Source organism: Piliocolobus tephrosceles, chromosome 9, assembly GCF_002776525.5.
Source record: "Piliocolobus tephrosceles isolate RC106 chromosome 9, ASM277652v3, whole genome shotgun sequence".
NCBI lineage: Eukaryota > Metazoa > Chordata > Mammalia > Primates > Cercopithecidae > Piliocolobus > Piliocolobus tephrosceles.
This window is the reverse complement of record NC_045442.1, coordinates 124,286,627-124,314,180: the sequence shown is the minus strand read 5'-3', so window position 1 is coordinate 124,314,180 and position 27,554 is coordinate 124,286,627. Positions and strand designations below refer to the sequence as shown.

Below are 27,554 nucleotides of genomic sequence, written 5' to 3'. Positions count from 1 at the left end.
GGAGCTAGAACAGCTGCTGCTGTTGGAGGTATTTAAAACGGGTTTCCCCACATCGTGGCCCTGCGGTGTAACAGGTGTGCAGTGAGACGCCCTCTGCCCCCACGCCCAGGAATCACCTCTGTCCCCTCGGGCTTGGCCGGTGGGCACTTCTCCCCTTCCTCTGCTGAGGAGACGGCTGGAGCCCTGCGGCCCCTTCGTGTCCTCTCTGCAGGCGGCCGGCGTGCGGGTTCTGAGCCGCTCCGCAGGGTGACGGCCCTCCGGGGCCGGGCCGAGGGCACCTCCGCCGACGAGGTGTCCGTCTGGTCATCCCGGAGCTCGGAGCCTGTCTCCTCACTGGCGGTGTCATCGTCCATGGCTTCGGCGTCCTCCTCTTCACTTTCCTGGGCCGAAGGAAAAGGCATTTAAGGGGCTGGTGGCAGGGGGGCCGGGAGCAGTGGCCTGGGCCCAGTGCAGAACACTTAGCAAGCCCTGTCCCTGGCAGTCTCTGAAATGGAGCCGATGGTCCCACCCGCGGGCCCTACGAGGCCCCTTCCCAGCCAAAGCAGCCGGACACGCTACATTTGTTTTCAGCAGGTAAGGAGGAGGGGGTTCTTCGGTGTTTCTGACCATCCTGCCGCAATCTCCAGGGCCACCTCTGCTGTGAAGCAGCCATACTCGCCAGCCGGGGCCAGATGACAGAGCCACAGGCTGGCAGGCGCCCCGGGCAGAACATACCTCCCCCGAGCCCGCGGTGAAGTCCACAGCAGAAGACCTCCGTTTCTTCTGCACAAAAATGGATTTCCGTCGCTTCCTCCGCCTGGCGGGTTTGGGGTGTCCGCTGTCGGGGTTGCTTTCCCCGATGGGGGGCTTGGAGATCTTCTTTCTCTTTCCATAGTAATAGGCTGCAGGAAGGAAGATGAGAAACCTTTGAAGGCATACACACACACAGACATGAACAGAGGGAGAGGAGAGGGGAAGGAAGGAGACGATTCTTTCATCTGATAACTCATTTGTGCCTTACAAAGTCATTCTGAGAAAACAGACCCACAGAAGGAGCACTGCTCTAAAGCTTCAGGCCTGGAAGGTGTTCGGGCTGAACTTAGCCCCTCCCCAACGTTGAAGCCTGAACCCCCAAAGTGAGTGTATTTGAATGTCACTGACATTAATGAGGTCCTAAGAGTGGGACCTGGTGTCTGGGAGAGACACCAAGGACCCAAGACCCAGAGGAGAGGCCCCATGAGGACACGGGGAGCAGGTGGCTGCCTGCAGGCCCAGGAAGGATCTCATCAGAAACCAAAGCTGCTGACACCCTGATCTTGGACTTCCAGCCTCCTGGAATGTAGGAGGTAAGTGTGTGCAGTGAAAGCCCCGGGTCTGTGGTATGTTGTTGTAGTAGCCAGAGCTGACTTCTGCAGAAGGTGAAAGAGACAAAGATGTCCACAGTTCCCACAGGAGTTTATCCCTGTCTAGACCCCAGACATCGCATACAGTGGTGGCAATGACATCCACTGGAGTGCTCTGACACCTGCTCCCAAGTCTGAATCTTGAGCAACTGGTCAGTCAGCACCGGGTGAACATCTGCTGGCGTGGTCCTGGCATGAGGGACTCCCCCAGCTCTTGGTCTGACCAAGACAAGTCGTGATCCTGAGCACACGGGCCAAATTCACCAAGCACCTTTCCTCTTTTCAGAGTTCCTTCTCTATTACATCGTTGTGTACTTTATTCCCTTCTCATTTGGTGGGACTCACGTTACTTCTGAATTCTACAGCAGAGACACAGGTGTATATCTTAATTCAAAAATTATTTATTGAACTTTAGTAGTGATTAATGTTTTTTATTAACAAAATGTATCATCAACTAATGAAAACCACCACTAAGGATCCAGCATTCAATCACGACCCAGACACCTACTCACTAACCGAAGGTTCAACCGTCCCACTATGGGACGCCCATGAGCCACAAAATAACTGAATGCAGCCAAGGAACCTTTATCCACAAATGGGGTGGGCCAAAGGAAAATGGCAAATGCACAACCCCTGGTTTGCAGGGGCCCCTCTGCAGGGAGCATGATTTCAGTGCATTCTCACAGTGCTGGGCCGCGGGCTTCGTCCTCCAGGTAAGTCACCTATCCTTTCTGCATCCCAATTTCCTTACTTACAAAATGAGACCATCAGGACTAACAAGCATAGGTTTCCTTCAGGCCTAAGGCCCTCTATGTCTCACTCCCTCCACTGCATTTGATCACAGCACGGCATTTGGAAAAACTGTCGGGAAGCCTCACAGCAGCAGCTCTGTAACTCCCAGGAGGCACACCTGCTCCGGGAGCCCTGGCCTATTCTCATCAACCGCTCAAAAGCAGCAGATGGCAAGAGAGCTTGGAACAAGGTCCCGTGTCCAGTTCTACAGGGACCGTGTTCCTCAGTGAGAAGGAATGAACGGCTGTGGGCGAGCACTGCTTTGTGGCCATCTCCAGGTACAGGGGCAAATGAGCAAGCCCCTGTCCCCACCCAAACCCCAAGCATGCATGACAGGGCTAGGGCAGGCTGGCTTCTTAGAAGCCAGAGGCTGGGGATGAGAATTGGTTTTAGGAAATGCAGCCAAAGGTCAGTATGTGTTTGGAGCCTTAGAATGAGACTGGATGACCCCTGCTTTTCCAGTGCTCAACTCCACCAAAATATCGTTCTGGCCTCCTCCCACTGGAGCCTCAGTTCAGCCTGTGGTAACAACCATTATAAATTAACCCAAAGGATCTTGGGAGTTAGGAGTTTTATCAAATGAGATCCAGAGACATCTCTGAGTTCATTTTGGCCGTGCTGAATGGGAGGTGTGGGACCCTGCTCCTTCCCTGCCGTTCCCAGTGTCCTGGAAAAACACAGAAGCCCACCTGGCAGGTAAGCATTCACCACGCATGGCCAAGCCGAGCCCTCGGTCAGGCCTTTCTTACTCAGGAGCTGCTGTTTCCCAGTGAATCCCTCCCCTGGAAAAAGGTGCTGTGGTGGAGAAACAAGCTCTTCCGGAACCAGGTGATGTGCTGGGCCGACACACCTGCAGGCCCTACCGGAGAGCCCCTGTGCACAGAATGACGGGGTCTCTGTGTGATCAGTGAGGGCACAGCTGACCTCCAGCAGAAGGCAGAGTGGCAAGGAGACTGTGTGTGTGTGTGTGTGTGTAGAAACACACTGAGAGGTAATAAAATACAAGGAAAGTCACACTCTGAATAGCGTTTCAAGTACATTCAGATTCCTGGTTCCAGAACCCATGTTGACCAACATCACAAGTGACTGCGGCTCACAGAGCACTGGCCACATGGCCAGGCCCTTGTCACATCCCAGTTGGCTGGAACGTGGCTGGCAGAGTCAACTTCCAGGTCACTCCCGCTTGCATTAGAGAGAACTGAGGGGAGATGCAGGAAACTCAGAACTGTGGGTCAGAGGGAGAGATCAGGGCTCAGGCACAGGAGGTGGAGGTGTCTGGGAGTGGCTACCACGGATGGAGAAGGTCATCAGAAGGGAAGAAGGGCAGGGCTCAGGGGAAGTGGATGCCCACAGCCAGAGATCCTCGAATGGGACTGGGGATGGAAGAGGCAAGAGCTGGAGGTAGCAAAGTGGGGACAGCTCTGAGTCCTGCATCCTGTGTCCTGGGAGAGAGGCAAAGCCAACTGGCAGAAAAGAAAGTGATGGTGGCTTCTGAGTCCTCCACGGCTCTCCTGGATGGGGGTGTTGAGGAAGGCGTCTAAACATGAGAAGCCGATTATGATGCGGATGTGGCCCCCATATCAGGAAGAGCAATGAAAGCAACATCACACTATCCCAGAGCAAGGACTGAAAGAGTCATCTGGGTTACTGTTACTGTGGTCAATTTTATTGTGCTCTCCTGGCATCCATTGAGCTGTAGAATCAATCAATCCACTGAAACTCATGACAGTACACACAGTTTCTTCTCTTCTTTTCCAAGGCCTACCAATGAAAATTCATCCTGTTTTAAATCATCCCATCCCCTCCGTATGTCAGGCTAAAAACACATGTATCTGCTACAGCAAATCTTTAAAAATCCTTCCATAGCAATTCCTATGGAAGACTAGTTAAAAGGCTCAAAAAGAAAAAAGCAAATGAAACAAAAACCAAATACCTTACAGCACAGTTTAGGCCTCTGGGCCCATGCATTTCTTTTTTTCATTATTTGTACTTACTGTATTTGGTTTTGGTGTGAATGGAGCAGTTCTCTGGGCAGTTTTCAGATACCAGCACAGGACTAAACAAATTTGGACAGCACTCTAGCTTCGCACAGACTCGGCGGCAGAAATTTGCAACTTGGTCAGATGTCCGTACGATTTTGACCACAGCCCTGTACGTTTTGCCTCTGTATCTAGAAAACAAGGTGGGGGAAATAGCGATGGTAAGACCAGATTATGATTCAGACCTATTCTGTACCACGTATTTCAAAGGTAGCAACTTCATTTTCTAATGACAAAGCATATGTTGCACAGTTTTCCATGTTGTTTCTGTTATTTCTCAGAGAGATATTTATAAGAAATGCTCACTAGTGTGCTACAAATGTGTCACAACAGTGCTAAACTAGAATCCACTTCCATAAAGACCCCCCCATTTAGCACACCCTCATTTTGCTATATACAACTTCATATCAAAGATGAGTGGTGCAGGGTACATACCTAACGGGCATGGCTCTCGAAATGAGGTTAGTGAAATCTAACAGGTATTTTCCTGTTGTTATCTTATTTCCTTTTTGAAAAATGTGAGTGCATATGGGATCATGATTCTGCCTTGAAAACCATGCAAATTCAGAACACTGAAAGGATATCTTTGTCAAGATTGTGTATATTGTTGAAATGGGGACGATTTCCATTATTCATAAATGGCATCTGTGCAGAATGGTGATAGGTAAGCGAGGTCACATTTAAATGGAGAGAAACACAAAAAAGGAAAAAAAGAAAAAAAGATTAAAAATGCAGAGTGACTGTATGATTGGGACCTGGAAACCGAGTGAAGACCCCCAGTCTTGCAGACACTGGCAGCAAGTGGCTTCAGTATAAACAGAACTGTGACGGCTCTCCGGTGAATGAGTGACAGTTAAAGGAAAAGGCTGCTGTATTCTCAAGTGTAAAGGGAGCAACATGAAATGGTAATGCCGCTTGCCATACTCTGCCCATGAGGGTAACTGGCCACTCCTCTCCCCTAGGTTGGGATGGTGAAAGATTGCTCCAGGAACTAAAACTTGCTTCCACCTGCTCTCCAGTCCCCTCAGCAACCCCCTCCATGGCTTTGGTTGCTTTCTCCAAAGCAGTAAATCGAATCCTTTCTGAACAAGCACATCTTCACTGCAATTCCCCACAGACTGAAATCTTGATTGAGTGATAGATAGTGGATGAAATCATACTGCACCAAGAATGCGCGCCGGAATCAAAAGTCCTTCATACTCATCTCTATTTCTTATTAGACTGAGGTCTTTGGAAAGCTATGTCTATTTGTGTATTAGGCAAAATAAGAGGGATTTCTCCAGTTAAATCTCCCCCCTAAAAGTGGTAAATCTAACTGAGGGGCCTCACGAAGGAGACCTTCATTCTTATTATGGATTGAACAATGTCCCTCCCAAATTCATATGTTGAAGCTATAACCCCCGATAGGACTGTAATTGAAGATGGGGCTTTCAATGAGGTGATTAAATCAAATGAGGTTATAAGGGTGGGGTCCTAATCCAATAGGAGTGGTGGCCTTATAAGAAGATGAAAAGGCTGGGTGTGGAGGTTCACCCTTGTAATATCAGCACTTTGGGAGGCCGATGCAGGACTGCTGGAGCCCAGGGGTTTAAGACCAGACTGGGCAGCGTAATGAGACCCCCACCTCTACAAAAAATTTTAAAACTACCTGGGCATGGTGGGGCACTACTGGGGAGGCTGAGAAGGCTGAGGCAGGAGGATTCCTTGAGCACAGGAGATCAAGGCTGCAATAAGCTATGATTGTACCACTGTACTCCAGCCTGGGCGACACAGTAGGGTCCTGTCTCTTAGAAAAAAGAAAAAAGAAGAAGAAGGAGAAGGAGAAGAAGAGTCACCAGGGGTGTACATGCACAGAGACTAGACCACGTGAGGGCAGAGGGAGAAAGTGGCCATCCACAAGCTAAAAAGAAGCTTAAGGAGAAACCAACCCTGGCACCGTCATCTTGGACTTTAGCCCTCCAGAGCACTGAGACAATAAACATCACTGTAAAAGCCATGGGGCCTGTGGCTCTTTGCTGCACAGCCTGGGCTGACTGAGACAAGGCTCATTCCTCCAGTGGGGAGCAACAAGAACGGGGACCCCCGGACTGCCTATCTGCACCTCCCCACCACCCACACAGCAGCTTCTCCTGACCACGGATGCTGCCTGCTTATATCTTTCCTTCTCGGTTCACATTTTCTAAGGATTCTCTGAGGTCCCCTTAAGCACTTTTCTCTGCTTAGTGGAAAGACTAATCGAGACTAAGGGGGTATGGAAGTTTTCCCAAAAACCTTTTCAACGCACTAGGAAAACGAGAGATCTGAAAATGCGAACGCCTTTTACAGTTATCCACAAGGAACTGATTTTATATATGGGAATCCAAAAACTTCAACAAACGTTGCTGAAAGAGATGGCACTTGCTTGCCACCATATATAAATATCAAGCGCAATACTGCTTTCCTAATAGTCAAGAATAAAAATTAAGCTCCTCGCATCCCTCCCACACCCACCCACACAACAAAGAATTTAGAGTGAGACACGCTTCTGGAACCTGGATATTGTCACTTGTTGTTCATCACTTTTAAGAAAAAGACTTTCTCCTGCCCCAAGAAAAACCACAGGTAACGAATTCACCAACATAAAACTGGCAACCAGAGCTACAAAAAGCAGATTGGATGGGTTCTTGTTTTAAAATTAGGCACTACAGCCCTCATCCAAATATTTATGGGAATACGATATAAATAATGCCTGGCTGAAAACACAAGCACTTGAAGGTAGGTTTCAATCACCTTTCGGCACATTTTTAAAACTATCATGGGTACAAAGTAATGGTCAGTTTCTCAGTTGGCAACAGATCATAGGTTTTTATTCCGTTCACATATCACCAAGCTACTGAAATGTCAAATTTCAGCTTTTTAGGAACGTCTTTCTAAAGACTGGAAAAATACTTTTCCACTAATAAATCTTTTTTTTAAAGTATCAACGGCAAAAAAAAAATTAAGAATTAAATTCCAACTTGTACTTTGTATCTGCATATTCTACTAAATGTACTTCGTATTTATTCAGGGTCTTTCATATCCCAGACCCTGGGTGTTTCTTTTTCTTCAATTTCTCTAACGGGTCCAGCTTGACTTTCCATGTAGTGAGAACTGAAAAGTAATCTTCTGTAGATAAGATCATGCTTGAAATCCTACAGCCCCGAACGGCTGTTGGTTTTTCTAGGCCCTCCACTGACCCTATGTGTAGAGACTCCCCTCTCCGTGCCTTTGAAGAGGGACTCCAGGACCCACGTTGGGGCGGTTCTTGCTTATTGCTTTTGTTGCATTTTCAAAAAATTAAAATTAAAATTAAAAAAACAGCACAACTGGGAACACGGTATGTTCCTCGTGGGAAATGGAGAGTGAAAATGGGATATGTAGAATAAAAATGCTTTCCCTTGCAGTTTTATCCACTATGAGTTTGGTGGTCCTACAGCTTTGTTGGAAGGAGCTCACTATCAAGATTCTTAAAGTCCCTAAAAAAATAAAATAATGAGACATAAGAATGCAGGAAGAAATGTGCAAGCCAGGTCAGATGTCAAACTGCAGAACGAGGCTCAAAGACGAGATGCTCATCAAACCTCCAGGTGACAAGGCACACACACGCGGTGCCACACTGGAGGGATGGATGAAGGGAGCGGTTATCTGGGGGAAACAGAACCAGGGTGACTTCATTTTTTCTTCCTAGTTTGGGACGATATCGTGGAAGCAAGTGTTTCAGTAAAACCTTTCACAATAGGGAAAAGCCCATGTGAAGGCATGAAGATTTAAATTATAGCATCGTTTAAAAACAGCGGGCTCCTTTTCTCTTCCCTGCCCTTCTTGAACAATTGTTTAGAAGCCATGGCAGTGGGGGGTAGAGGGGACTGAGTAAGGATGGGGCACAGTCTGGGGAGGTGGCGGATGACGTGCTGCCCGGACCCCTTCACTGGGGAGCTTGCTGCCCCAGCTGCTGGGAGGGAGCCTTCGGTTGTGGCCCTTTCATGTTTTTTGTTTGTTTGTTTGTTTGTTTGTTTGTTTGTTTTGAGACAGGGTCTCGCTTTGTTGTCCAGGCTGGAGCGCAGTGGTGCAACAGTTCAGCTCACTCAACCTCTGCCTCCCAGGTTTGAGCGATTCTCCTGCCTCAGCCTCCTGAGTAGCTGGGACTACAGGCACCTGCCATCATGCCTATAGTGGTCATTATTTTTTTTCTTTTTTTAATTTTTTAGTAGAGATGTGGTTTTGCCATGTTGGCGAGGCTGGTCTTGAACTCCTGACCTCAAGTGATCTTCCTGCCTCAGTCTCTCAAAGTGCTGGGATTACAGTTTTGAGCCACTGTGCCCAGCCCCCTTTAGGGTTTTGCAAAAAGCTGCCTTGGCCCTGCCCTACCCAGGAGGGCCCCAACCAGGGACTGACCGTGGAGGAGGTAAAAAGGTCACTGGAGCCCAACTCCAGACAGCCATGAAGAGCCTTTAACCCCAGAGGTGCTGCAGGTGCCTGCCTGGCCTCACTGTGGGATGATCTCTGTCTACACAATCCCACTGCCTTCCCCTCTCTTCCAAAGGCATTGGTCCCAAGGGCCCTCCTCGATGAAACCCATCTTGGAGAAACCCACCAGGGAAAGGCATGGAAGTTGGGGAGGGATGCAGGGAGGAGATCGTTGCATGTGGGGACAGCGGTAAGATGCATGAGGATACTGGAGTGATGCTGAGGTTTGATGAAATGAACAAATACGCCAAAGGTGGGGAGCACAGGCCAGGTTTCCACTGTCAGAGCCGGAGTTGCAAGTATAGGGAAGGAAAAGTCTAGTATGAACCCTGGCGTGCTGGACTGGAACTGGAACCTACGTTCCACCATGAACGCGAAGAAAAGGGTGAACACAACAGGCCCAAGCTTTTCTCCCTAGAAAAGCCTACTTATGGGCGGATCAAGAGGTCACGAGATCGAGACCATCCTGGCCAACATAGTGAAACCCCATCTCTACTAAAAATACAAAAATTAGCTGGGCGTGGTGGCACACGCCTGTAGTCCCAGCTAGTCAGGAGACTGAGGGAGGAGAATCACTTGAACCTAGGAGGCGGAGGTTGCAGTGAGACGAAATTGCATCATTGCACTCCAATCTGGCAACAGAGCAAGACACCTATCAGAAGAAAGAAAAAAAAAAAATACAGGTACATCCCTAATCTGAAAATCTTCAATTCAAAATTCTCCAAATTCTGAAACTTCTGAGTGTCAACATAATATAAGTATACTGCAGGTATTCCAAAAGCTGAAAAAAGATGAAATCCAAAACACTTCTGGTCTCAAGCATTTTGAATAAAGGATATTCAACATGTGTTTGGGGGTGATGAGGCTTAGGCTTTCAACTTATCCCAAAACAATCAGGAGAAAGAATAGTACCTTTATTCTGTACTTCTAATATTTCTGTAAGTTTGAGATTGTTTCAAAAATGCTTAGAAATAACATAAAGGCATCTAGTCATATAAAGACTCAAACTATACTAAGCTGACTCTACAACAGACTTTCCACCACGTGAGTATTTCTGAGCACTACTGGTTGAGTAACATGAACACATCCAGTTGCTATCAATATATGAAAGATAAATTGATTGTGAATTCCAACTCCAACGTGAACCAATAAACAGGCTTGTTTTGGAGTTGCCCTGCAAATTAGGGTAATTGTTGGAACAACTCTTTCAAAGGCATGCTGAACACACGAAGATACAGGCCTATAAATAAGGAGAGGCAAAAGATGGTTCTAAGAGTTTACCAACTGGCTGGGAATTAACAGTAATTGTGCATTTATGGAATGAAGCCACTGACATTTTCTCAAGGATCTTACAGCATTTCATCACTTGATCCTTACACGATCTTCCCAGGCACAGCAGACAGTTTGAGCTCCACATGACAGAGCTGGGGATGGCTAGGTACGGGGATGACCTATTCTTTCTCTCCCGTTTTTTTTTTTTTTTTTGAGACAGGCTCTCACCCAGGCTGGAGTGCAATGGCACATTCTTGGCCCACTGCAATCTCTGTCTCCCAGGTTCAAGTGATTCTCCTGCCCCAGCCTCTAAAGTAGCTGGGACGACAGACACCCACCACCATGCCTGGCTAATTTTTGTATTTTTAGTAGAGATGGTGTTTCATCGTGTTGGCCAAGATGGTCTCGAACTCCTGACCTCAGGTGATCCTCCTGCCTTGGCCTCCCAAAGGGTTGAGATTACAGGCACAGGCTACTGTGCCCAGCCTCATTCTATTCTTTATTTTAGCAAAAGTGAAAAGAAGAGTGTATTTTGTACTTTTACCTTCCATGAGAGCCTTACAAACAGCATACCAGCGACAAAACTTTGTAGGGAGGATGTGTGAAAAGAACAACCGAAAAGCATGAGAGAATGCTTTTAACTTTCTGCTGACACCATGAGAGCAGAGGGCAAGACACGGATGTTATTTAACACGCGGCCCGGCAAGGCTCTCACAAACACGAAGTTTTTGAAGCATGTATTTCAAGTCCCAAGAAGAAAAAGTAAGAGGAAAATATTACGAGACAGCTGAGCTCGCACACAAAAGAAAACTCCCTGGCAATATAAATAATCTCAGAAAGAAGGAAAATAAAAGCAATGAGCAAAAGATCATCGAGTTGGAACTAAGGAATAGCAAAGAAAAAAACGGTGAGGGAGGAGAAAGTTGTAAAGGAGAGGTCCGGGAAGGAGAGCTTTCATCTTAGTCCTCAGATAGACCTTGCCGTCCTAGCACCTGTGCATCACTCAGGTTGCAGAGAAACCTGGAGGGAAGAACGCGATCTCGTCTTTACAAGCTGAGCACATCAGGAGGGGCTGGGGCTCTCGGAAGCACACTTTGAGACAATAAAGGAAGTCACAGATCAACAGTGGGAAACACGGGAGAGGCTCTTGCTGGTTGTCAACGCAGGACACTGAGAACCCCAGAGTCCCGAGAAGATCATTTTAAGCTCAAGATATTTGAGATTCGACAGATACAGCAAGAAGCCTTCTCGGAGCCCCCATTATCTGCTCTAAAGCAGAAACGTTAGAGAAATGGAGACTGCCGTAAATTCCCTCTTTGGGGACAGCTTCTCCTCCCAGGAGAGAGTTTAAAGAGTAAAGCTGCCATAAATCCCCTCTTCTGGGGACGTTTCCCGGCCTGGCCATGAAGAAGAAAGACCACTCACACCTGCATAAACAAACATTAGCACAAACTTTCTCATTTCCCATTTGTTTTCCTCAAATCCAATTTGTCTTTCCCAAAGCAATCTACTTGTTCTTCCGTCCTTTCCCGTACTGAGCTGGATATAGAATCCCCAAATGACAGACCCCTCCTCTGAGTTATCCACCACTGAGCACTCCCTTGGTACAAGCGTTACACACATAAGCGGGCTGTTTCTCCTCTCACTCACCTGTCTTTGGTCAGTTTAATTCTCAGGCTCCCAGAACCTAAGAGAGTGGAGGCAAAGCTTTTCCTCACCAATATCAATATAAAGTGTGTGTGGCCTTCCACTTCCTTCCCTTTAGCCAAAGAAGGGATTTCTTTCCACGTCCAAGTGCACATGGCAGGGGTGGAGAAAGACAGAGGAAGATGGAATGGTAAGAATGCCAAAAAAATCATCTCCTCTCCTTCAGTAGCTGATATGGTTTGGCTGTGTCCCCACCCAAATCTCATCTTGAATTGTAGCTCCCATAATTCTCACGTGTTGTGGGAGGGACCCGGTGGGAGGCAGTATGGGGCAGTTTCCCCCACACTTTTCCCGTGGCAGTGAATAAGTCTCACGAGATCTGGTGGTTTTATAAGGGGAAGCCCTTTTTGCTTGATTCTCATTCTCTTCTCTTGTCTGCCATCACGTGAGATGTGCCTTTCACCTTCCGCCGTGATTATGAGGCCTCCCCAGCCATGTGGAACTGTGAGTCCATTTAACCTTTTTTTCCTTATAAATTACCCAGTGGCATGAAAATGGACTAATATGGTAGTTGAAAGTTGAACGTTGAGAAAAATCAAAACGGATTTTCAGTCAAAAACAAAAACAGAGTGAAGAAGCCAACACCGGTGTAACCATGTTTATAACCACCAGCAGAGCCCAAGCGGAATGTCACTATGGTCTAAGTTCCATCATTTGCCCTCAAAATCACCCTTGTGAGAACTTTCAACAAAATCTTGTCGGGCAGTGATGGGGTGTGGGAGCAGGGGACGAGGTTCTGGTTCTTCAAGCTGAACTCACACCCTCGAATGCTGAAGGAAGAATTAAAAGAGAAAGGAAACGGTGACTCTGAGAACCCTGCAGAAATAGGGAGGCTTTGCAGGCTATGGGAAGCCTCTGTTCTCGTCAGCAATAGTGAGGTACGGTTCTCACTTCCTTCAGATCAAAGCTTTCACTTCACTGGTCTCATTCTTGGTCACTGGATGCCAGGGTCGGGAGAATGGGTCACTGGTTTGCAGTCTTAGGACACCAAACTCCTCAGAAATTTCTTTCTTCCTTCTTGTCTTTAAATAACGAGAACTCTGCAATACCAGCAGTGTGTATGTTTATCCCAGGGGGACCACTGCTCCTTCAGAATGTCCTAAGCTGGCCTGTTCGAATCAGACATGCCACGCCGCGATCTGATGAATGCAGGTACACACACACACACACACACACACACACAGAAACACTGTCTTCCCTTTGAATAAACTGGTTCATCGGTTTGCTTAACGGGCGAACCATCGCATTATGAACCATAAAGTTCACCTCGTACGTTTTCAGGACAGCAAACTACATACGCTTGGGCCAGGTAACCAAAATTAACGAATGAACAAACAAAACCTTTTTCCGTCAAGTCTCTCAGTTTGGGAATCCATTTTTTACATCAATCACTTTATAGCCAGATGTTACCTGTGACAGTTGATAAGACACAGGCTTGCGTAAAAGGACAAAAATTAAAGTCAAATAAGTAAAAACACACACCAAATTAACCGCTGCTTAGGAAAAAAATGAAACCACAACATTTCCACAGAGCTGAGCACAATGCACCTAACAGCGAAGATTTGACTTTATCCCCTCGCCTCTGATAAGTGACAGTGAGCTCGAACTCACATGAAATCCTACCAGGGTATTTCCCCTCGTAACTATAACAGAGGGCTGGAAAAATTATGAAGCTTTTGCCTGACTTTTATAAAGATGATCACAAACGCCATTCAAAGAATAGTTAAGACAGACTTTTCATTGTCCCTCAAGAGATTCTATCACATGTTGAAAAACATATTTCAATGTCTCTAGATGCAGACAGGTAGAAGGCTTTTTCCTTATCCCCCTAAGATACAGCCTAAATTCCTTCTCCTGTAATTGAAAATAATGTAGGTGAATTGAGCATATTTAAATTCATTGGCAAGAAGGAAATTTTCCCTTCCAGAACAGAAATGAACTACATGAGAAGCCATTTTTTTTCCTTGGCACAAAAGCTAGCAAAGCTTTGCTTTTCCATACATGTTGAGGATAATAATGATAGACTCCTCACAAGTTCAAATATTGCAATAATTTCTACAGAAGGTCTGGTTGTTGGATGAATAGAAGAAAAATCACCCAATTGTAGGTAATAGTGTAAGTTTTCATTATATTTACAAGTCAAAACCTTTATAAAGATACCTTCATCCTTTCAAGTAAATGGGTCTTTACTCTTAGGAGGTGGAAAAAACAACCAGAAATCCTAGATGCCAAATGAGCACAAGCACACTGCCCTACGGATAATCTCACATCTGCTCTTCCTGAAAACAGTCTTTAGAACTGTGTACAACAGCTCCCATAACCAACCAACAGGACTGAACGCCATATGTATATAGGGCATATATATACACATATATACACACACACACACACACATATATATATATTATTTGTTGTAGAGACAGGGTCTTACTATGTTGTCCAGGCTGGTCTTGAACTCCTGGGCTCAAGCGGTGTGCTGCCTCAGCTTCCCAAAGTGCAGGGATTACAGGTATGAGCCACCACGCCTGGCCTGGACCAAATGTCTTGAATGCAGGTCTCTACTCTTGTACGTTAATTGATTCATGACAGAAAACATGTCTGCCTTTCAGCTAAATGGAAGATGCCAGCTCTCTCTCCTCCCATGTGCACCAAAGAAAACAGCAAAGTTGTCGAGATCTAAAAAGTTGTCGTTTCACATCAGAAGGGAAGAGGTGACTCAACATACAGGACCAGAGCAGGAGAGCTCCCGCTGACTGTAAAGCTGTCATCCTTAGCAGCTGCTTTGAGACGCTGCTATGATCTAGCACAGTTGCAACCCAGCTCAGACCAACGTTTTCTCATTAGAAGCTGCTGTGTAAGAGTTTGCTATGGAACTTTCTGTCATATTTGATATAACAGGTAATATGCTGCCTTTACAATTTCGCAGAGCCGGGTTTCACCATGTCTGTTTTGATTGTATCGGGCTGGATTTAATAAAAAGCTCTGATCGACGTGGTAACATGAAAACGAGTGCAAACACGTGCAAAATGAACTCCCTCTCACCGTGGAGCGGGAACGAGCTTCTGGCTTATTTAGAAGCAGAGGAGGTTTTAATGGGAGCTAAGATTTTTGTTCTTTTATTATATCTATGTCCATTAGGTGTACATGGGCTGTATTGAATTTTGCAGCAAAGTTTTAAAATAAGAAGGATTTCTCCATTATAAACACTTGCTCATGTTTTCTGCCCCCACAACTTCTACGAACTTGTAAGAAAATGTGCCACTACTGCTAAAGATCTCTTTAAATAAGGAGAAAAATATGAAATATTAGAAAGACATGTTTTTCTCTGAGTTATAGGTGAAGCTCACTTAGATATTTCTTGAGAAAGAAGGAAATGATGAAATGTAGCAGCATCTTTAATCGGCCTGCCATTTCCTGCAAATAAACCCTCTTCTTATCTACATATATTCTCTTACACTTTGGTGATTTGGCAGATTATGATTAGACCATAAGTGACGTTTACTGAATCTAAAACCCCAGAGTTGTTCAAAAATGACACCAGGAATGCTAAGTGGATTGCTGGCAATGAATGTTGAGTGTGGCACAAAACAATCTCTAAACATCTTTATTCACAGTACTAGCATGAATTAACTATAGAGGAAAATAGTACTGATCGTACAAATTATTTAATATCTCTCAATTTTCAATATGCATAGGGCAGGTGCCTTCTCTAAAGGAGGCTTAGATATCCTCTAGCCACTGAAAACTGGTTTCCTCTTTAAAAAAAAAATCATTGCTCAAATGTTACATCTCAATGATCATTAAGAAGTCAACTAGTAAAACCTATTCTATTTCAAACCCAGAGATGAACATTGAAAGTCCTCTCAAGCACTCTGAACAATTATTCAACATAAAATTATCTTAGAAACGGATCTTTTTCTATGTACCTAAACAACCAAGTTCAAGTACGTTGATACGGTTCCTGCTCTCAATCTCAGAGGTCAAGAAACTTAAAGAAAGCAAAAATGTCACCTTTCCAATTGGCCTATTTCCAAATAAAAGAAAGTCGCTTGACTCCATGTCAACCCAGATTTCGCTGCCATTTACTTAACCCAGACCAAACATGCACGGGTTCCTTTAATCTGTTAGAACTGTCAACTGCCAGAAAAGAGAGTATTTGCATTTAGCATAGTCTTTATAATATCAAAAATGAAGAGCTGTTTATGAACATAGTATAATAATGATGAGGGATACGCTCTCTACAAATTTCCCCCTTTTGCTCGAATAACCTGTTGGTCCTGAAACATACCAAGTTTTTACGCCGAATGTTTAATATAATAAAATATTAGTTAAGGAAATCTCTACTTCACTTTAGGAATCCTAAGGCTTAAGGCAACGCTGTATGGCAAAAATGCCAATAAATTTACATGTCGTCCATAGAACTACAGAAGGAACGTCCTTCAGTTTGTTCCATTTCTCAGGGCTGTGTCACAAAGAGAAGTGGCAAGTTTCAAAGCAGCAGGTGAAGTATTACAAAAACCCTTGCTCTCCAGAATTGAAAACACTTACTTGGCCTTCAATGTCTCCTCCTGGAAATTCCAGTGGGGATCTTCTACCAGCTGTAATTCTCTTAATACCCTTCCAGGCTTGTAGGCCGCGTTGATTATCATGCTAAGAACCTTTTGGGGGAAAAAATAGGTAGACTGAGCTGCAATTGCATTCATTCCTACTAACACAAGAATGCTTTGAAAACCACACCACTGACACTTAGGAACAGCTCGCCATTACACCCACATTAAGTGAAGAACTATGATTAAGTCTGATAGAACATGTGCCAGGCTAACACTGAGTTGTTTCACCATCCCGGGATGAAAAGCGTGGTAAAATCCAATCTCTCTGGCTAGAAAAGTGTGAACCACTCTCTAGAGGAGGTGGCAGACTCCCATGAACTCTTCTAGTTGCAGAAAAGTTGAACCATTTTCACCAAAGAGCAATTTATTGTACTTCAACAGGATTACTCTTCAGTTGGATAGGCGACTGAGAATTTCATTCTATTTTGAAAGATTTCATAAGGAACCAATGAAATGGAGACAATCTACTCATGCCAACACTTCTGGAGAGGCTTCAGATGCTTGCAAGGAGGGTAACAAATTGTGTGAAACTCTCCTCTTGCAGGCTTAATTCATGGACATTTAATACTAGGGCAACCCTCTGAAATGTGAATATTTTCAAAGAGCGTCTGGAACATCCAGCGCCATCCAATATCGTATTTCCTCCATCTACCCTTCACTCCAAAGTCCAAGAAAACAAGCATGTGTCTACCACGGGGCTCAGGAAGAGCAGGCATTTCTGAGAGTCCCAACTGCTGACCCTGGGGAGGTATGTTCCTGTGAACCTCAGTGAGTTTCTCTAATGAAAAGGACAAGGACCTCAGACCCCTAAGGTGCTCACCTTTCAAAAAGCAAATCACCATTAATGATTAACATTGACGAGTTCTGGCACATTCCTGGGCTGCTGTTATTGGCATAAAGACCTTACAGAATGTGAGAGTGCAAAGCAGAGGCCTAGGTGTGGAGCTTCATGAAATGACCCTCTGTGAAGCTCCACTGGGTGACAGTAGCAGGAACAAGATGGGGAGAGCACGCAGTGCCCATGCCTCCTGCAGGCTGTCCCGGTGCAGAAGTTGGAAGGAGCACGCCAGGCATGGAGCTCACATTTCGGATTTCAGAGCAAACTATCATTGAGATATACCCAAGTGAGATGCGAGACTGGCACTAGTGCCTAAATGCTCACTATCTTTTAATGGAGACTATTACAAAATAAATGGAAGGAGATGGGAGATGGGAGATGGGAGAATGTGGATGGAATATGCATGTCGCAATTTTCATGGGTCTGTCATGTTCTGGAACGTAACGAGCTTGGTTTGCACCCTGATTTATTTCCAAAAACAACAAAGCGTTCTCAAGTTGTAACTAGGGATTCGCTCTTAAAATACTTTACACTAAACAGTCAGCCCGGCGACTGACTTTTCTCTGCCTGGGTAACATTTTGCTATGTTCCAAGAGTCTCAAAACTACCCACCAAGAGAATGTGGCTTGCCAAGGTGCTAAAAAGCCATGACAAGGCGGTACCAGCAGTTTTGTTGCGTTTGTGTTTTCTGTATTAGAATAATCATCTGATTTTACTGTTTACTGTCAGTACAATTTACAGAAACTCAGTTTAAAAATAAATCTAATTAGAACTGACTGCAATAACGCACACAGTGTTTATCAACAGACAATAAAATTTCAACAGATTCTTTTCACTGGGTTTCCTGAGAAAACCCCAGAGCTACATGTTATTTGCTGCATATCGAGATGCATTTGGTGACTGTGAAAAGAAAATGCCTTCTGGAGTTCAATTCAGCCTGGGAGCAGGCAGCAATTAAATTATAAAAAGCATCTGATATTGAATGTTTTTCCCTTGGCTTTTCTCGATGCCACATCATCCATCTCCAAATTCAACAAGCTCTCTATAAAACTTTGGAATTGTGAGCTGAATAATTTCTGTGCACATGACAATGTCATGTATTATAGTTACCTAATGAAAATAACGAAGTGGACAGCTACTATGACTAGCCACAGTTAAGCCTGAATTACTGTGCTTTGCAAAACACTGGAGTTCAGTTCATTGTGTTCTTGATCAGAGAGGGTAGCAGGGAGACTGCCCCCCCTCAACCCCCGGAACTAACAGGACCTTAGGTGTCTCATCTTCCTCCACTGATATGGTTTGGCTGTGACCCCACCCAGATCTCATCTTGAATTCCCATGTGTTGTGGGAGAGACCCGGTGGGAGGTAACTGAATTGTAGGGCAGTTTCCCTCATAATGTTCTCGTGGTAGTGAGTAAGTCTCATGAGGTCTGATGGTCTTATAAGGAGTTCCCCTTTTGCTTGGCTCCCATTCTCTCGTCTGCTGCCATGTAAGACGTGTCTTTTGCCTTCCACCATGATTGTGAGGCCTCCCCGGTCACGTGGAACTGTGAGTCTATTAAACTTCTTTTCCTTTATAAATTGCCCAGTCTCGGGTATGTCTTTATCAGCAATGTGAAAACGAACGAACACATCCCCCACCTCATTTCTCAGCTCTTTTACAGTAAAATCCTTAAGAAGAGTCTACACTCAACAGCGCCTTTTTCTCTTCTTCAGTCCTCTCTGGAACCCAATCCAATGGGGGCTTCTCTGTGTCCACAATGTCCGTGAAACTGTCTTATTCAGATGCCTGGTGAGGGCACATGGCGGAAAGACTGGGCAGCTCTGGTTCTATTCTCACCCTGCTGGCAGGGGCTTCCCCACCTTCCACTTCACCCTCTGAGAACCTCACCTCCCAACAACGGCCAGGGCAATCCTTTAAACCACAAGTCAGAGCAGGCCTTTCCTCTGCTCTGTTCTTCTCTTAGGATTGTTCTTCCTGGGAAACCCTTCCAGACCATCCTTCCCCATCCGGGTCTTTACTCCAAAGTCCATATCAGAAAGGTCTCTGCTGAGTATCCTCTGTACACAGCACCTTCCTCCCTTCATTCTCCGGCCTCTCATGGAAAACTTGTCTCATTATTAGTATAGGATTATTCTGTAATTGGCTTATTTGTTCACCATCCACCCCCACTAAGACATAAGCAGCAGGAAATCAGGGACTTCGTTCTGTTTGCTGCTGTATCCACGGTAGATAGAACTATAACTGGCAAGAGTAGGTGCTCTATAGACATTTTTTGAATTAATTCAATAATTTCAATATGGGCTCTGAAATTAGATAAAATTAATCTGTTCATCTAAAAATTAACAATAAATTCACTCCAAGTATTTGATACCATATAATCTACATGAATGGAGCCTCAGGAGTTATCATTTGCTATTGCTTTTCATTGCTGCAAAATCTTATCCTATGCTATGCTAAGAAAGTTCATCAAATTTTTCTTGTCTTCTCTATGGGAAAATAATAAAAGCCTGACAAGCAAAAACAATGTGCACTTTTCCTTTGCCAGCCTTCCCTCAGCACCACAGACTATGTGAGTGTGTTAGTTTACACCCGCCCACAAGCTTGGTACACTATTCTTAGTGGGTTAACTAATGTTCAGCATAAATTTAAAACAGCAGCAACAAAAACACAGCAGAGTATCTTCCAGAGGCCTGTCTGCATCTGTCTTTGATTCCGAGGAGCGACTTCACCGAGGTCAGCTGGGTAAGACATTCCCTCTGTCCAGTATCACTTGGAAAAGTCCTCGATATGAGACCATCATTCCTACTCCCTTAACACTGCCTCCCCTGGGTGCTATCGAGAAACGTATGGCTGCTTCCAAGAATGAAAGCTCTTCTCCTACCGTCAAGTTTATGAACAGTGAGGGCTGCTTGGGGCAGCTGACTTTCAGGGTTCCCACCAGAAAGCTTTTTAGTTTTTAGGTACAAGTTGTTGAGAGTGATAGCCCAGGACAAATGCTCAGGGCTCCACAACGAAGGGGAAATTCAAACAGCACACGACAGACTGCCCAAATGTGAGAGCCAGACACCCCAAACAAAAAGACAGAGGGAAATCACTTAATCAATCAACCACAGGGCAGAAATCGAAACCATAAATAACAGCTGAGACCAAATCCCAAACTGCCAGGTCCCACTTGAAAGATCCAAAACTGCAGGTGACCAGGAGCCGGAGTCACTTGAAGCCCTTTGGGGGTTGGGAGTCACATCACTATTTGCAGTGGGGCATCTCTGACTCAGGGCCGGGGGTTCGGGGGACACTGCATTCCGGTCCAGGGGTGCAGCATTACTTCTTTGATTCTGCTGGTCTACACCTTCCCACCTAGCCTTTGGACCTCAGCTAAGTGCCGTGGTCTCACCAGCATCCTGGCGAACGGGATGGAGAGTTACACTGGAGCAAGAAAAACAAGCCTGAGAAGCGCCTCATTGCACAGGGTCCTGGGTGCCAGGCTTCCCAGGCTTTCTCTGAACATTGAAGCACCAAAAGAAGAAAAAAGAGAGCAGAAAATCAGGCGTTCTATTTCTACCTTTCTACAGAAAGTTACGGCTCATCGATTTCCTTTCTATAAACGTTCCTCTCTGAAGCTCCTGAACCTGGACTGCCAAAAAGCAGCACACAGGACAGGCCAGGTGTGCTGCCGAGCGAACGCCATCGGAGAGCCCCTGCCTGCTCAGCACCCCAAAACTCATGCGGAAAACCCACAAAGGGACACCCACAGATGCCCTACGTGAAAGGCATGTTTCCCTTTTTTTCTGAAAAACAGAAGTTACATACTGTCACTGACATTTACATACTGATATTTTAAGCCAAATAAATTCTAAGAAAAACCACGAGACTCCCCAGGTCTCCGAGAGCCACCCTGGGAATTTCTCCAATGACGCTGTCCTGCCAACCCCCCGTGATGTCTGGAGTTCCTGTGAAGGCAGCGGCTCCATCGTCCTGCCCAGGTGGGTGTTTTCAGAGTCGTTTCTACCAGGAGCGCTTGGCTGGTCTGCTCTCACCTTCATCATGTGTCTGTGTCTGTGTCTGCAGCTGAAACAGTCACCCCAGGACCCACGGGCATGAGTGAATACATTAGATGTTCCACTGCCTGTTGGCCTGTTGTGCCCAGGCTGGCTCACTCGTTCACTTTCTCTTTCACATGCAGACACTAGCCTGACACACTGTCTATAAAGTGAGGACTACAGGCCTGGTGATTCATGAGATGGTATGTACGTTACAAGGCAAAAATTTCCGGAACACCTCGTGCAACGCAAAGGAACACAACAGCTGACAACGCTCTTTTGGCCATAGGAGGCAACCAATCTCTTGATATGACACAGATCCATAGTTTCTCTCTCTTTTGGGGACCCTGGTACTCTGGGGGAGGCATGGGGTAGAAGGATTTGAGATAGAAGAAGATGATCCCAATGGACAATGACCCTACTGAGCATGGACATGTGACTTAGGATAAACAGCATCACTACTGCCTGTGCCTAACAACCCCACCCTCCGTGCAGCTGGGCACAGGCATCCTGTAAAAGGCCTAGCATGTGAGGGGCGGTCGTCGGCTGGGCCCGCCCTTCCACGCCAAGGCCTGCTTCGTTCTGAGTTTGCTTATGGGATACGTCTGAACCTGAATGGACCGGTGAGTGACTCTGGTTCCAGCTTCTCCCAGGTCCCCGTACCTCCCCTCACTGCACCCCCTTGAATTGAGGCCAGACACACTTGTGGTCCGCTCCAAACCCCACTTGGCTCTAATACCCATCAAGTGAGTAGAGCCATCCATTAAAGACCACTTTTACCGGAAACTTCGTCCTCTCTTGTAAAGCGGTCCACTCAGATAGAACCCAGGACTGGACTTTGCAGCCTGCACTGAACCTTGCCAAAGACCATGTCTGCATCCACCCCCTGAGACATTGTCTATTTCCCCCGAAACATTGTCTATTTCCCCTGAGACATTGTCTATTTCTGGCAGAACAGGTCAGCGTAAACCACTCTCACTGTACATCTCCTACACATAAAGTGTTCAAGTTCCTAATAATACCAATGGCCAGGAAAAGCAATGCACTTTGTCATTGCTTCCATTACCTCGTTCTCTTTAACTAAAATGAAATTTGAAGCTGCAGAGGTTCTGGTACTGAAAGAGGAGCATTAGCATAAATATTAGCTTGGTGGAACTTACATTTTTCTTGCACTCACAGAACTGAAGCACTCACATATTTTTTTGTTTGTTTTTCTTTCTTCCTGCCACATGCATTTTTCAAACATCAGCAAAAAACTAGTTCTGTCATTAGAAAACTGCTCTGGCCTTGCTTTGAAATTTGGCTGTGGGCACCTATCAGAGAATTGACCAGGGGTAACTACTTTTGACTTAAAAAAAATCATTTAGTAAAGTAAAACAGCCAGCCCCTCAAGACAGGCTGAAGCCAAGGTCATCTTGTTTGTTAACAGAGCTGGCAGATAAGGGAAGGTCTCATTTCAACAACAGAACATGTCATGTGAAACAGGCTTGCAGGCAGCTTCAAAAAAGGCCATCAGCTCTCTGTAATTTTGTGTTTTTGTGTCCTCATCCTATCACTCACAACAAAACCAGGCAGAAATACAGGCAGACAACATCGCCCTAGTGGAAATCCATTCACAGACTGACAGCTGTGGCAGACAGAAGAAAGTCAATTCTTGCTCTAGGGTCCTATTTCCTATGGTGGCAGAAATTCTTATGTGTAATCCTGGCTTGATTTCTGTTTGGACTGAGTTTAATATCCATAGGGATCTCCAATCTGTGCCAATTTATTTGCTTAGCATTAACTAGCGGTCCTGCCGCTTAACCATACTGCGGAGCCCTTCCCAGGGTGTGGCCCTTCCAACTCAATCACCATTTTCTTTAGCTGTAAATTTCTCATGTATTGAATCTACTCGCCACTTACGCTTAGTGAGATGTGTACTGTTTGATTTCAAGACATGATGCCAAATGCAGAAATGAGCTAGTTACAAGGAAGGCAGCTCCACTCTGCTAAATGAAGATGTGTATGAAGGGCCTGGTACAATGGCCAAGCCTGCGACAGGCTCTAAACATGAACAAGGGCCCTTTCTGGGTCCATCCCTTGCAGTCTGCACATTTCAGGTGCTGTGAGCATCCTCTCCTCTTCCCTCTTTCATCCCCTGCACTCTAGATGCCCCAGCCTTGTTCCTGCTCCTCTCCCTACCTGGGGCAGGCCACCTGTTCCACGGTCCCCACAGACTGCGGATGCCTCCAGTGTGATCTCAAAGCGTGCACGCCAGGTCCTGCCCTGGAACCTGAGACCATGTGGCTACATTCTATTTACCTACTCATCTTTCCCACTCAACTGGACGCTCACGTGGGGCAGGGATCACCTGCTAAGCATTCTACATGCTCCCGAATAAATGACCACAACAATAGCCTCGTCGATTTCTGACAGGTTTCTTCTAAACTGTAACCCCTACTTCCTCTCTCAAGCAGATGTTTTTTCTAATATAAAGGTCTTTAACTATGAATCCCATTGATAACCAGGAAGAGCAAACGCCCTCTGACTTTGCTTCAACAGTTTCCTTCTCATTAAGTGAAATGATATTTAAAACCACACAGAGGCTCTCGTGCTCCATCCAGTGATTCAAGTCCAAATCACTTAAAATACCAGAGAAGGCCTTTCACAAGCAGGCCCCATCCACTTTGCTCCATCCAACCTCACACTGAAGCGTCAAGGCAGGCCAGCTTCCTGTTTTTCTTCTCAAAATCTAATGCATCCTTTTATGCCACTGTTTATCTCTAGCCTAAGTTCCTAAGCTCCAGCCATACCTGACTTTCCTTTCTGGAACACACCTTGAATGCCCACCTGTGTGGCCATGCCCACACTGTGCAATCAGGATCCTATGCACTCTGCCTAAGCCAGATGAAATGTTACCTGCCATATATCTGTCCTCCACTCTGCTCCCAGGGCACTGTGTTTCTGCCTCTCTCTCGGACCCCCAACTGTACATCAAGCTGAAGATTACATCATCTCCCTAACAAGAGCAGGAAACCCCAACAGGCAAAAGGCAGAGCCTATTTCTTTTTTAATCCAGTGCTTCCAATGGTGCCTGGCTCCTCAAAGTTACCTAACAAACATTTGTTCAATGGATCAATGGATTGCTGTGCCTGCAGAATTTTAAGAAACATTCATCACGGTACAGTGGCAATAGAGAATATCCATTTGGTATCTTCTTTCTTCAGAGAAAGCACTGATATGTGTAAGAAAAGAGCAGAGAGAGTTCCAGGAAGAGTTTGGAAACTATTCCAAATTTCCAGTCTGTCTCCAAGCACTGTCTGAGGCTATGCTAGAAAAATGCAACGGAGAAGAAGCCTTCATCAACACCCTCAGGATTCACCTCTCTCTGCAGATCGTTGCCCGAAGGCAGCAGGACAAATGGGGAGCCACAGCCTCCAAGTGACGGGCCTGGATGTGACCCATGACACAAAGCTCATCAAAGTACCTGGAGACCATTGAAATACTTACCAGTACCTCCCGTGTGCAAGTACCAGGTGCTGGAAAGAGATGGATGAAACAAAAAGATGGCACAGCACCATGACCTGGCCAAGAAGCACCATTCTCAGTGATAATACCCTCTGCTGCCTCGTGAAGTCCTCTGTGCCATTCAGGGCTGGTTTACCTCTTTGGAAACCTCAACTCCAGTCCTAGGCCCTCAATCCACACACAATCTTCCCTCTGTCTTTCCAAAGCACTTCATTCAAACCTAGTGCAACGTTTCCCCCTAATTCGAGGGGAGGCAGATGTGTGTCCCTCCCTCTAGGCGGGGAGTCTTTCATGGGTCAGAGCATCATTCTTCTGTTTGTGTATCTCTGGCTTCAGCCCCCAGGACGGAGAGAAAGGAGGTCTCGGTAAATGCCAACTGAATTGCTTCCGATGTCTGTTCCCTCCTTCAGAAACCGGGCCCGCAGCTTTTTGAAAAATCCTGTTAAAATAAGCCAAGGTGATTGTGCACGGGCTTTACCTCTTTAAGAACCAGCACGCATTTGCCAGGTCCCACTGACTGAGGTAGCTCTGCGATCCTTCCTTTGTTCAGGTAAGGGCCTGAGAAACACCTGTGGTTGATGAAGAGCTGAGGACAGCAGTATTTCCCATTGACGGTTCCTGCAGGGGAGAGCAACACAGCCCATGCTTAGGACCACAGCCCCAGACCCTAGGGAGCCCCAAGACCCTTGCTTCATCCACATGGTCAGGGAAAAGGAGCAAACAGAGCTGTCCGAGATCTTGGCTGATGGAGAGTCAGGCATAACAAAAGCAATGGAACCCAAAATGAACACAACAACCGTGACGGCCAGTGTCGTTAGAACTGTAATTAGGAAGCCGCACTCTGGTTGAAAATTGTGACAGAGGAGCAGAGAAAACCAGATGATTTTCTTCTTTTGAGAAAGAGGTGCTGTGTCCTAATAGCAGGACATTTTATATCCTTAATGATACCTTAGAAATTCTGGTTAAGTTTTCCAGATTGTATGAATCTGGTGTTCATCATGCCACACAAGTTTGTCAACTTCACCACACACAGAAGCATGCATGCGCCTACAAGCAACATTTGATATCCTTAATGATACCTTAGAAATTCTGATCATACTTTCTGCCATATAAACAAACTTTTCTGTTTATGATGCAGTATTCAAGACACATGAAAAGACACGAAAGCTAAGACAATGACCACTCCAGAATCATTATATAGTTCAAGGACAAAAACACTGACTACACAGTGAAATCCTGTGTGTCACCCACCCCAGTGACCCCCCTAACCTGCACCCCCGGAAGTCACCACAACCCTGAATCTGGTGTTCATCATGCCATACAAGTGTGTCAGCTTCACCACAGACAGAAGCATGACAATATATGATATTTTAAACATATTCCATAAATGATTTCCTGCAAGATTTTGTTGGTTTGCTTCACAAGAAGTTTCTGAGATATATCCAAGTTGGTAAATGCGGATCTAGAAAGTTCATTCATTTTTTTACTTATTTGACTCTGTTGAATTAATATAGTATCATTTAGCTGTCTAGTCTCTTACTGATGGATATTTAGTTGTTTCTACTTTCTCAGGACTGTCAACAGTGCTTTCATGAATATGACTGTGAAAAACTTCTACATGTGGGCAAGAGAGTCTTGCAGGTGCGTAAGAAGAGTGGGCTGGCTAGGCCACCTCTGTGTGTCTGTATCTTCAGTTTTACTAGACATGGCCACACCGTTCTTCACAGTGACTACCCCAAGTGACACTCTTGTTAGCACCATGGAAGGGCTCCTAGAGTCCCACACCCACCCCAACACTGGTTCCTGTTGCACTTCTCCATCCTGCCAGTCTGATGAAGGTGAAGTAGACCTCACTGCAGCTTAAGTGTACATTACCCATATTCTTCTTTCAACTCAGAAAGGGAACAGGGAGAGCTGCTGATCTTGCTGTCTCCAATGCCATGGGCAAGCAGAATAATTAAATGATAAGACCTCAATCTAAAGTTTCTTTCTTACAGGTGGTGGCTCACGCCTGTAATCCCGGCACTTTGGGAGGCTGAGGCGGGTGGATCACCTGAGGTCAGGAGCCAGATCAGCCTGGCCAACACAGTGAGACCTCATTTCTACTGAAAATACAAAAATTAGCCGGGCATGGTAGTATGTGCCTGTAAATCCATCCTGGGTGAAAAAAGCAAAACTCTGTCTCAAAAAAAAAGAAACTTTTTTTTGTTTTGGCTTTGAGATAGGGTCTCACTTTGTTGCCCAGGCTGGAGTGCAGTGGTGCAATCTCGGCTCACTGCAACCTCCACCTCCTGGGTTCAAGCGATTCTCCTGCCTCAGACTCCTGAGTAGCTGGGATTACAGGCACGTGCCACCATGCCTGGCTAATTTTTGTATTTTTTAGTAGAAATGAGGTCTCACCACGTTGGCCAGGCTGCTCTTGACCTCCTGAGCTCAAGGAATCTGTCTGCTTCAGCCTTCCAAAGTGCTGGAATTACAGGCATGAGCCACCATGCTGGGCCTAAAGTTTCTTAATGTCTATAAATGTAGAACGAGGTTTCACTTCTGGCTAAGGGAGTCACCGCCCCCATCCTGACTCTACCCAAGCGCCAAGCTAAGCAACGCTTACAGTGGAATTTCTGTACAACCACTGCTATTAATTTGGGATGGCAATTTAACAGTCTAGGAAGGTTTGTTCTCATAAAGACTTCAACTAAGAACCAGCAGAGGTAGGAGGCAGAAATGTTATTCTTCTGGATATAAAAGAAAAGGAGTAAAATTACAATTATAGACTATGAAAGTGTAGCTGGCAAGGTTCTTTTAAAACCATTCTCAAGTTTGAATTATATAAAACAGGCAAAATAACGAAGTCCACAGCAGAATTTACATGGACATTTTT

At 45.7% G+C, this 27,554-nt stretch overlaps 1 protein-coding gene across 1 annotated transcript in view; it reads right to left on the bottom strand.

Moving 5' to 3' along the window:
* SFMBT2 (Scm like with four mbt domains 2) overlaps positions 1–27,554 on the bottom strand; it is a 258,911-nt gene that overhangs the window by 13,075 nt on the left and 218,282 nt on the right. Inside the window, exons 15-19 of the mRNA XM_023230544.2 lie at positions 25,155–25,294; positions 16,226–16,335; positions 4,169–4,344; positions 715–881; positions 117–380 (exon numbers count right to left, since the gene is read on the bottom strand). Of these exons, the coding sequence (XP_023086312.1) occupies positions 117–380; positions 715–881; positions 4,169–4,344; positions 16,226–16,335; positions 25,155–25,294 (857 nt within the window). The remainder of the gene's footprint in view (positions 1–116; positions 381–714; positions 882–4,168; positions 4,345–16,225; positions 16,336–25,154; positions 25,295–27,554) is intronic.